General features: G+C 35.4%; 1 protein-coding gene across 2 annotated transcripts in view; it reads right to left on the minus strand.

The window, feature by feature from the left end:
* LOC145280095 (cathepsin L2-like) overlaps nt 1–12,500 on the minus strand; it is a 41,151-nt gene that overhangs the window by 7,304 nt on the left and 21,347 nt on the right. For both annotated transcript variants that reach the window (XM_080131820.1, XM_080131819.1), the window contains exons 4-5: nt 10,140–10,286; nt 5,462–5,585 (exon numbers count right to left, since the gene is read on the minus strand). In XM_080131820.1, coding sequence (XP_079987946.1) covers nt 5,462–5,585; nt 10,140–10,286 — 271 coding nt within the window. The remainder of the gene's footprint in view (nt 1–5,461; nt 5,586–10,139; nt 10,287–12,500) is intronic.

Below are 12,500 nucleotides of genomic sequence, written 5' to 3' on the forward strand. Positions count from 1 at the left end.
GAGCAAAAAAGTGGTAGTAGACCAACAGGCTCGAATCCGTACCGCAAAGGATGGTTGGTTGTTTTTGTTTTACGAATATCAACGCTTTTTCAGGTTATGTAATGCCGAATCCAGTGATTTGGAAGAAATTTTTTTTTTCAAGTCGGTTTCTATTTAACCCATAGTTGGGACCCTAACAAGTACTACCACTCCGGGTCAGAATAAACCTGTGTGCAATGGCAATTAAGGGGTGGCCCCACACTCCCCAAAGCCCACAAGCTGGGGCCTCAATATCGGATATAGTTTAAGGTCATATCCAAGACCACCGCAAAGGAGACAAATGAACAACAAAAAAAACTGACGTCTTTGCTGTTGCGCTCATCGCTAAACCGGAAGTAACGTAAGTTTAAATTTAGGATAGCTAATTGAAAAGAGGGGATGACTTTCGAAAATATCGGCGAAAAAAGTGACCCCTCCCTGTAAAAAAGTGCCCAGTTGAGGGTGAAGGAATTAATGTTTTTGGCCAATGTTTCGATATTTGTCGTCCGAAGGGTCGAGCTTTAAAATGAAACCGATCTCGTGAAAATCCATTGCTTCTGTCGAAAGTTTTCGGCAGACATACAAACATACATACATACATTTAATCAGACAGAGGGGAGTTATATTATAGACGGCTTGAATTCAAGTTTAAAATGCAATAGTCAAATATTATACTTCAGTTAAGCTCTAAACAGAAACATGTATTTCGAACGTGTCCCTGTTATATCAAAGAACGTGCTTTTGATTTCATACATCTGGCCTTACTGCTTGTGCGGTGATAATGGCTTGAATTTCAGTTTCAAATGAAAAAGTCAGGTATCATGGCGCAGTTGTGCTTTAAGCAGAAACATTCATTTCGAATGCGTTTCGAAATTTTTTAATTAAGTATATTCTCGTAAAATAGTTGTTCCTACTTCCGCTTAGAGAGTTGTTATTTTTAAGTAAATACTAGACTACCCGTGACCCGTTGGGTCAGTATGTTATATTAGCTATAGAATTCATGCATGAGCGTGACACTTGTGACGTAAAGAAAATAGTTTGTTTTTTTTGACATAACAGAAACATTTCTATGAAAGTATATTAAAATGAAAAAAGAATATAGATAGATTTCTATGAGTCGTTTTGTTTATTATAATTGATTATTTTTGAAAAAAAATTTACAGTTACTGAATTATAAGTGGTTGGCCATACTTGCAGGTAAATGTGCACTGAACAGATACTATAATACTTATTATAGTTAAATTCAAATTTTTATATATCTGCTTTTTTTTTTTACATCGTTCATTTCTTTATTACGTTTAAGTTATTTTAAACCCTACTCTTCCTATGTTAAATAATAATTTCGGAATAATAACGTTAATATTTCAGTGCGCAGGTCATGCGCACATGCGCAACCGGATGTCATAAACCGGAAAGTGGGTTGCATACATCGTTACAAGGTCATTTGAGTTTTATAATTATATAGATTTTTATATACATACTAGCGGGGCCTGTTGAAATTCGCCAGTGGCATCTTTTATATGTAATATATTGCTGCTGGGCATTCTGTGGACGTTCAGCACGAATAGAGACCCCGCGATATTATTGTAGCTCTTTTGTTAAAACTGTAAAAGTATGTATATAAGTAATTTGGTTAATGTAGTGTCAGAATATATCTGGTTATTACGGGTTATCTCGAATATCCTTATAGGAGTTTCTGACATATTCTTTCCATTGTATAGACATTGAACGATAACCCTACGATATCATTATACCATCTTTAGACGGAACAGATATTACCCTTGGATCCTAGCCAGAAGATCAAGAAGGTATATTTTAGTTTTACGCACGGCCCAAAAGCGACATCATAATGAATATGATCTCCAGATTAAATAATTTATCATCTGGAAGCCGTGACACACGTACGTACGTATGTTACAGATACTACGGTATTAATATATACTAGCAGGGCCTGTGGAAATTCCACAGTGGCATCTTTCATACGTAATATATTGCTGCTGGGCATTTTGTGGACGATCAGTGTGAATGGAGATTCCGCGATATTATTGTAGCCCTTTTGTTAAAGCTGTAAAAGTATTCATCTGAGTAATCTGATATTTATAGTGTAAGAATATATTTGGTTATTACGGTTTATCTCCCATATAAGAGTTTGTGAAATATGTCTATTGTATGAATGCTTGGCGCGAACGGAAACCCCGCCATATCATACCATCTTTAAACAGAGCAGATACAAGCTTTGGATCCTGGCCGGCAGACCAAGAAGGTATACTTTAATTTCACATACAGCTAAAAAGCGACATCACTTTTTTTTATTTTATTTATTTATTTATTTATTTTACATTGCGTCTTCGGTGATCGGGAGATTCTATTTATTAAAAAGGAGAATAGAAGGGATAACATACCACGAACATTGAATTATTATATAGATATATCTATATAATTAATATAGATATGTCTATATAATTAATATAGATATATCTATATAATTAATATAGATATATCTATATAATTAAATTATTATATAGATATATCTATATAATAATTTAATGTTTGCAGTATGTTATGACCTTCTATCCTCCTTTTTAATAAATAGGATCTCCCGATCGGATAATTTATAATCTGGAAACCGTGACATGCTTCGTTAAAGGTACTATGGTATTAATACACAGAAGATTTGTTAACTTAATAACTGATTACAAATAACAATTAAGTTGGGAACATTAGTTTGATTAATCCAAATAAAACGAATATCATTCTGCATCTCAAAAATACAAAATAACGTTGTTTTAATAAAATGTTATTGTCAAAAGTATAGTTAAAATATGAATTATACGAGGGTCGTTCAAAAAGTAATGTCCTCTGTATTTTATTCTGTCCGAATGGATCAGAAAAAATTTCAAATTGTATTGTTACTATGACTGAACTTACGCATTCATGATCTGAAAGTTTCTTCTCTCTGTTGTAGATACTGACGGTGTGATACTCTAAGAAAGCAATCCCTACCATGGACGTGTGTCAGAAGCAGAAATGCGTCATTGAACCGATCAATCAATTGAGCCTGTTCAATGTTTACAAAGCCGGTGCAGTTGATATCAAAACAGTTAGGAGATGGGTTCGTTCATTTCAGAGTGGCGAGAGATGTGATTGACAAAGCGCGCTCCAGGCGCCCATGTACAGTCGCTATCCCATCGCTGACAAAAGTGCATCGAGAATGGTGATGGCTATGTGGGAAAATAAATTCTGAAGCACAAAAGGTCGCGCATTTTAATGTTACCACTCTCGTCTTTGTAGATCTTCAACGTTTTATTTTTTAAGTTGAATAATAGGAGGCATTGCTTTTGAGACGACTCTCGTATATGTTTCAGAAAGCAACGCCAACATATTTAACAAAGATACAAATAGAAACTTCTGACAAAATATTGTTTTATAAACTAGCATAGTGATCCGACGTTGCCCGGGATTGACTGATGATCAATGAATGTTTCACTCTCCTATATTTTTATTGTCATTGAAATCGATGAAATCGACATTTTTCAATCAAATCGATTGATTGCCTGCTCTAGTTGGGGGTCCATCGCGATGCACATGGAGGAAGCTTCACGTGTCTCCCCACAGTGACTTAGTCCACAATACGTTGCACTGTAGAGAACCTACTGTTGATTTTATAAAAAATATTTTTATATAATGGCGTGAATTAAAGTTTAACATTCGAAAGTCAAGTATCATATTCCAATTGTTATGTAAACAGAAACATTCATTTCGAAACTCAATTTTTCGTTTATGTTGCGGCTTGTATCGTTATAAAACTTCTCAAATGCACTTGTAATGTTACACTGTGTAAAATGTTAACTTCATCGGATTATTTCAATGACCGATTATTGATACTTATCGAAGGCATTCCAATATAAAAGCTCTCTAAGAACACTGCTTCGTCTGAAATTTCATAAAAATCGGCCCAACCGTTTTCGAATCCATAGGGAACGAACACACATACACACAGATGCAAAGTTCCTTTTATGTAATAGTAGAGATAGAGATATTTCAAATTTAAATGACATTATCAACACGTTTTTTATTATCGCGTTTTTTTGTTTGTTTTATTTTTTTTCTTATTCACTCGTCTTTCTTGTTAATAACAACTTGGCCTTCGGGACAAGATCAAAGTGTAGTATCTGTCTTCAGATGCTGCACTTCAATTTCTTGTTCTCTGCCAGTGGAGGAGAAATCCTCCACGACTGAGACAATTTTTATTTTTGTTCCTTTTCTCCACGTTAAAAAAACGACCCTGGTGTTTAACTCTGTCTCGTGGGGAGGCATTGTAAATAGGAACAATATTTAGGTTTTGTTTATTTCCTCTTTGGATTTAACGGCTTATTTCATTATTTTGCTCTGATGAAGGACATTTCTCAGAATTTTTTGAAAATGTTTTTCGTTTATCGTTTTTTTTTGTTTGTTTTTTTAGCATCATTCTTTCATTCGTATAATTTAAATGATTATTGTTGGCGTTCGTTTCCCCCATATCTTTCTAGTTAGAATTCTTCCTAGAAAAGTATCAGGTGCGTACGGGGTGTTTCCAAATGAAAGTTGCCAACAATCCTAAGTGGAAGTGTTTCTGTGAAACGAACCGGATTCGAACTTTGAACACTCGTGTTTTCAGCCCGTTTCTTTAACCATTTAGCCACCTTCACCTCTCTATTGCTGTTTTTTTTTTGTTTTGTTTTTTTTGCTTTGTTTTTTTTACAGGGGGTCACCACTTATCAAGGTCCAGAGGCCACTCGAGTATAAGGGTTAATGCGTATACATTAGTCATTGTGATTTTAGCTTTGTAAACATTAGTGGGAATTTTGTAACTTGGATTACTTAGGGGGACGGTTCAATAAGAACTTGTTCACGTTGGACTTGGAGACAATCAGATTGTAGTCAGTTGGAAAGCAGGCAAACGGAATAGAGTTCCACAGGCGAGCAGTTCTAAGAAAGAAACTCTGTTCATGGAATCTACGTTTAGGTGTAGGCACGATAAAGAGTGTGGGTAATTGTTGATAGTGGTTATGGCAAGACGAGTGTTTTTCATGAAAGTCTGGCGAGGGGGAACCACAGATTGAAGTTCAGATGATGCCATGAAAATAACGATAAAGCAGGGATAGGCTCTCTACGTCTCTTCTGTGGGAAAGAGGTTGCAGGGAAGAGAAAAGTGCATCCCCCACTAAGTTACGAAATCTATTTTGAATTCTGTCAAGACAGGATAAGCTGCTTCTAGCAGGTCCTACCCAGATGTGGCAACAGTTCTCCATCGTTGGCCGAACCTGGCTTTTATATAGGTAGAGAATTGAATCAGGAGTGAGATATCTACTGGAGTGGTAGAAGGATCCCATCATTTTTCCAGCGACTTTGGCAATTGATTTTGTTTAATGTATTTTTTAAAAAAATATATAGCCTTACTTACCACAAGCATCAGTGCAGTCAATCAAATTTTGTTCGGATAGAGAAACTAGCTTCCCGGTTTTCTTGAAATACTGTCCTTCCAGAGCTCCAGTTGCAGCGAAGGCCCAACAAGAGCCACACTTTTTCTATATAAGACAAGAACAAATGCATTATTAATCAGGTGACACATTAAGAAATGTTACAGTAACGTAAAACTGTAATAATAATCGAAGGATTTAGCAAATAACCATCATCATCATCATCATCATCATCGTATACATCCGAAGATTTTGTTGTTGGTATCCGTTGCCCCTATGTTTTTATAGTCAGAATTATTTTTAGAAAAACTTCGAGTACCTGCGGGAGGGACTACGTAAAGGTTGTCAATGTCCTAAGTGAAAGTGAGTTTTTTTTTTTTTTTTTTTTTTGAAGGAATTGGATGCGAACTTGGAACACCAAGTCGTCAGTCTGTGTCGTTAACCACTGAACCACCGCCACCTCTCATTTCGCCGGTGTTACGTTAACACTAACTGTGCACTCAGTAAATGCGTTACATTCGCAGTCACGCATTATAAAACGGTGTCGTAAAATGTACTAAAAAATTGTTTTCGGAGATCATGTTCAGTGCCAAATCTGCACTGACGATAGCTGTTTCTTTGGATGTTTTGGGGTGACTTGATCTTTTAATTATATTAATAAAACGCTACCGTGTTTGAATTTATATATATATATATATATATATATATATATATATATATATATATATATATATATATATATATATATATATATACAGGCGGCAAAAAAGAAAGTTCGCATTCGTGATTTTTTCAAAAACTGCAAATTTAAGCTAAATTGAATGTAACTGTTTAAACAAACTATACCTCATTTGATTCGTATTTTATTCTTCTATAATTCTAACTGTTCATATTTGACTTTTAATTGAAATATTTTAGTGTTCACATCAATTTAAAAAAATAACTTCGAATTGAGGAGGCAAAGAGAAAATTGTTATTTAAATGTAACTTTAGGACATTAATGCAACACAAATACAACAGGAACACAATGAACTAGTTAATATTTAGTAGCATGGCCCTTCTGCAATTTGACAACCTGCAATCTTTTAGGAATTCCTTGAATTAGACTGCAGCAATACTTCGGGGAAAGAGTATCCCACTTTTCTTTAATTTTTGTCCAAAGTTCTTCCAAATTTGAAATTTTATCATTGCGTAGAAGTTGCTTTATGTGATGCCATACGTTTCCGATAGATTTGAGGTCTGGAGATTGTGCAGGCCAATCCAAACACGCAATACTATGCTCTTCCAGGAACCTCTTGACATATCCAGCTATGTGAATGGGAGCATTATTCTACATGAAGATGGGATTATCATCCAAATTCCGACCAAAGTAGGGTAGAAGATGCTCAGTCAACATATTACTGTACTTGGTCGAATTAATTCGACGTTGTAAGTGAACTATAGGCCTTGGACCATTGGTACTAAGAATGCCCTACACCAAATCTTAACCTCCACTACTATGCAGTGTTGAAACTGAGCACCTAGGATTAAATTCCTCATTTTTCCTCTGACGGGCGTACGGCCTAACATCACTGCCTAGCCTATTGAACTTGCTTTAGTCGCTAAAAAGCACTTTTGACCAATATGAAGAGTCATGATCTTTATTGCATCTGACGAAGTCCAGATTGCGCTTTCTGTTCTTTACAGAAATCATTGGCTTGCGTCTTGCAACATATCCTCGCAAATTAAATTCCTTTAATCTCTTCTTGATAGTAGAAAGAGAACAGTTTTTAACAAGATTACACTGTTGTTGGATTTGGGGAGCCGTTTCAAATCTGTTTCTTAGGCTGCGGATCTTGATAGCATTGTCTTCCTTGTTAGAAGTAACTCTAGTACGACCAGATTTATGGGCATCACGAACACTGCCGGTGTTTTGATGCTTTTGCACAGTCTTTCGTGCCGTTTTCTCATCACATTTCAATCTGCGGCGGATTTCGCGATTGGATAAAGCAGAAAGGTGGAGATTAATGAGCTCCTGACGATCCCTAAGAGAAAGTCGTGGCATATGGACTAAATGTTAAATTGTATAACCTGGAACAACAACAATTACGATTAGAGATGCTCTGTTGCCTGTTGGTGGATATTTAAACTGATTTAGGGGCGATAATTTAAGCTGGTTTTAAACGAATTTGTTGCTGCGGAAATTCTTTTTTCCTCCTCAATTTGAAATTATTGTTTTAAATTGATGTAAACATTAGAATATTTCAATTAAAAGTCAAATATAAACAGGTAAAATTATAGAGGAATAAAAGGCGAATCAAACGATGTATAGGCTGTTTAAACAGTTACATTCAATTTAGCTTAAATTTGCAGTTTTTGAGAAAATTACACGTGCGGACTTTCTTTTTGCTGGCACTATATATATATATATATATATGATTTCAACGTCTTATCAGACGAGTTCCGCTCCTTCAGACACTTAAAATACATGAGCCCAAAAATTACTTTTTTTTTCTAGTCCTACTGGCGACTTCACACGCTCAAGCAGGCATGATGCTGAAGACAGTCATTGAGATCAATTATTACATGCTTTCAGAATTTCAAGCCTCCATGGGTCACAAAACCATTTTTATAGACAACTGCCTGAGGGAGTATCTATACACAGATGATGTTACAGCGTCTTAGCTTTGTACGACAGCTGTCTCTTTCTCGGTTCAAAATGTTGAGATCCAGCAACAAGCAAGAGCAAGATAGCCAGCAACAAGTTAAACTGCACACCAGCTTAATGCGGGTACTCGTCTCCCGCTTTATGGTTTTTTTAAAGCAGAGATTTGCTTCTCCTAGAAAGGTTGCCTTCACCACGGCTCACGGGAGCCCTCTCCACCCCAACACACACATACATACACACAAACACACACGGTGCTAGTTGGCCGTTGACCCCGAAAAAGGGTTCATTCGCCCTTTGGAAGGTCTTGTTTTAATCCTTCAGGGAGACTAGCCACCCTCCTCAACAAACAAGTCTGGTGGGGGAACCAGTTTAGTCGCCGGTGACCCGACCATGAGGCAGGTAGTACTGGGTTACATGGTACCAGTAGCATGCATATGACATGACTAACAATATATATATATATATATATATATATATATATATATATATATATATATATATATATATATATATATACTAGCAGGGACCGATTAAGGATCAACAAATGTTCACATACTTTTATTATCGGTGAAATGGACCATTTTTTCAATCAAATCGATTGATTGCCTGATTTTGTCGGAGGGGGGGCGGTATATTGGAGGGAAGCTTCACATGTCTCTCAATAGCCCACAATACATTGTCGTCCACATTGCACTGCAAAGAATCTTCTGTTGATTTTATGAAATTATCTTTAAATGGTGTCTTTGTTAAAATTTCAAAACGCATAAGTCAAGTATCATGATTCAAGTGCTCTAAACAGAAAAAAATCATTTTGAACGCCTCCTACAGTTGATTTTATAGACTGGACTTTTCTGCTTGTCCGGTGATAAAACTTGTGATATTAGGTCGTATAAAAGTGTTAACATTGATTAAAATCAGACTTTCTTTAATCGGATTGTTTCAATTATCGATTTTTGATACTTATTGGAGGCATTCCGATAAAAAAAACTACGTAAGAACATTCCCAGGCGCATCAAGTATATTCGTGTTAAATTTTAAAAAATTTCAGCCGTTTTGGAGCTCATAAGGAACGAGCTTACTCACACAAAGTTACTTATATATAATAGAAACATAGAATAAATAGATAGATAATATAAAATTTAATTGAGAAATTTTTTGAAAACTTTGAAGTGTCGAATACAATGATAAAATCATCGTTTATTGCTTTTTTTTTTTTTTTTTTGTAAGTCCTATATTTCGCTAATACATAGCCTCATCAGGGTCGAAAGTCCGGTTCGTGAATTTTTTTCTTTTCCTTCATTTTGGTGTTATGGCGAAGAGACGAGAATTTACGTGTTAGTCCGGTGATTTCAAGTGCGTAGTGCTCCAGTTTCGAGCGGGATTTAAAGTAAAAGATGGGCACACTTTTTGAAGACACTTTTTTAAAGTAAAATTTAATTGAGAAATAATATATTATGCAGAGATAATATATTATGCAGAGATAATATATTATGCAGAGATAATATATTATGCAGTAAATTTTTCTGATTTCATTTTAATAGTTTCTTTTTAAAAAAATTTAAAGTAATGAAAAATAACAAAAAATTGCCTGATCAAATGAAATGTTGTTGGTTTATGTTTAAAATGTATTCAAATAATCATTTATAATTTAAAATACTTGAACAGCAGAACCACCGCGATCAGATCACACCGCCATCGCTAAGAAAAACAAGATTGCTACAACTTGTAACTTTTTTCTTTTCACGCTTATCAACATCTGCATGTACGTTATCTTCCGTGTCATTTTTTTAAAACAGGAGAGATCGTCCGATTGTCAAAAATTGCTATGGTAAAAAAAAAATATTTAACTTCAACGTGACCCATTTTCAAATATCATCCCAAATCTCACGTACAATAAATCAATATTAGTTGCTTCCTATATGATTCTCTTTAATTGTTTGAAAAAAAAAACGGTTTAAAATACTAGAAGCAATACATATCGAGAGAAAAAAAAAAACTACTAAAATTCAATTTACCTGGTTTTTGACTTCGGTTACATAACCTTTTTTTCTCCAGTCGATTTCTTTTGGAAGATCGTTTACATTCGTGCCCGAAAACAACAGGGTGGAATTCCGTTTCTGTGGACGCAAACCGTTCATGAAAGCTCGGAACTCATCATCCAGCTATGAAAAAAAAAAAAAAAAAAAAGAAATAGAAAGAAAATTCAAACCCATTTGGGCGATGATTCATCTTTATCATCTCGAGATATATATATATATATATATATATATATATATATATATATATATATATATATATATATATAAGCGAAAATGCATGTATGTATGTGTGTTCGCTTTTTCTGTGTGTCTACAAAAGGCTTTTTTCAAAGAAGCGGTCGGTTGGTTCACAACTTTTTAAAACTTTTTATATCACATATAAACCGTAACATCTCACAATTAACAACGAAGCTCGCCTGTCTATTTAATTTGCTCGATTTCAGGAAGATAAATATTCAACATTTGTCGCTCGCCGCATGTGGGTTAGTCTTTTTCCTATAACATCTTGGGAAAATAAAAATTAAAAAAAGCGTTCCGCAGTAAATGAAATACTATCCCGCAATCAAACTTGACCTCATTAACTCATTAAAATGGGCACCTGCCAAATCCAAGTAATTACATAAATTCAAACGTGTTTCCGTTAGCATCTCGCGGTGGGAATTTAGTTAACGTCACACTTTTTTTTTTTTTCACACTTTAATTTACAACTTTGCCTCAACGGTTCGGGTTCGATCCTCATACTTACTTTTTTTTTAACACCCCCTCCCTCCCCGGAGTTTCCACACACACCTCCAAACACCCGGACAACGCCGGGTACCCATCGCTAGTTTAATATAAACTAAAGCCAATCTTTTTATTATTTCTCTGTCGTTAATAGCTATTTACCAATATTTAATTCTGTTCCTTAATCTTTTTTATTGTGGATCGTTGTGACATGTTTTTAAGAATAAAATGTCATTCAATTTAATATCTTCCAGAAAACACTTTTTCCGGGTCAGATTTATTTTCAAACTAGTCTGGGTGCCCGGCGTTGCCCGGGTGTTTGGAGGTGTGTGTTGAGCAAAAACGAGGGGCAGTAGGCAGGCAGGCTCGAACCCGTACCGCGAAGGAGGAAAATAACATGAAAAAAAGTGACGTCTTTTCTGTTGCGTCCATCGCCAATTTGGAAGTAGCGTAGGTTTAAATTAAGGTTAGACAATCGAAAAGAGGGGATGGCTTTTGAAAATATCGGCGAAAAAAGCGATGCCTCCCTGTAGAAAAGTGTCCAGTTGAGGGTGAAGGAATTAATATTTTTAGCCAATTTTTCGATATTTGTCGTCCGAAAATCCGAGCTTCAAAATGATACCGATTTCGTGAAAATCTGTCGCCTCTGTCGAAGGTTTTAGGCAGAAATACAAACATACATGCATACATTTAAACAAGTGAGATTTATATTATAGAAGATGACCGCCATCTTTAAAATAAAAAGGGGGCGTAATTCTGTATTTGTGCAGAGTTACGTTCTTTCTGATTGGAACGCGAAAACAACATTTTTGAAAAAGAATTGTTTTCATTTTTTTAACTGCTCATTGCTAACTTACAATCATATCAAAGTATAAACATATTAAAAAAAATGTGCTTAAAGATGATTTTGATAAAGCACAACTGAAATTATTAAATTATGTCTATAAATGGCCTCCGTTCCGTCTTAAGAGACAATGGATAACCCCTTTAAGAGCGCCTACGCTTGTAATTGTGAAGCAATACCCAACCACACCTTTCCCGAGTTGGTACAGCATGATTTTAGTGGTAAAGATACGTCCAGGAAGACTGAGAACAATCCCGATATGAGCGGAGAGCACATACAGCAAATGGTATTCCCAAATTGTCACACGTTTGAGTCCTGGCCAGGTTCAACGATGCTTAACTTCAGTGATTTAACTGGAACAGGTGGACCAGCGTGATTATGCCGCATATATTTATGTTATCTACAATTGGCTCAAAATCAAAACGCCTTCTTAAGGGGTACTCCGTGGCCCGGAAAAATCAATGTAGGACAATTCAGAAATATTTTAAAATCTATGTGCACTTCACTGCACTTCTCATACAATCTCTTAGTTATGCCAAAACATGAATGGACTTTGCCAAAAAACAAAAAAAAGAATTTTTTCTTCTTGGGTTATTGAAACGAGGCTTTCAGATACTACTACTACTACTACTACTACTACTACGATGATGATGATGATGATGATGATGATGATGATGATGATGATGATGATGATGATGATGATGATGATGATGATGATGATGATGATGATGATGATGATGATGATGATGATGATGATGATGATGATGATG

The sequence above is a fragment of the Euprymna scolopes genome, chromosome 7, assembly GCF_053919585.1.
Source record: "Euprymna scolopes isolate OS-2025 chromosome 7, ASM5391958v1, whole genome shotgun sequence".
NCBI lineage: Eukaryota > Metazoa > Mollusca > Cephalopoda > Sepiida > Sepiolidae > Euprymna > Euprymna scolopes.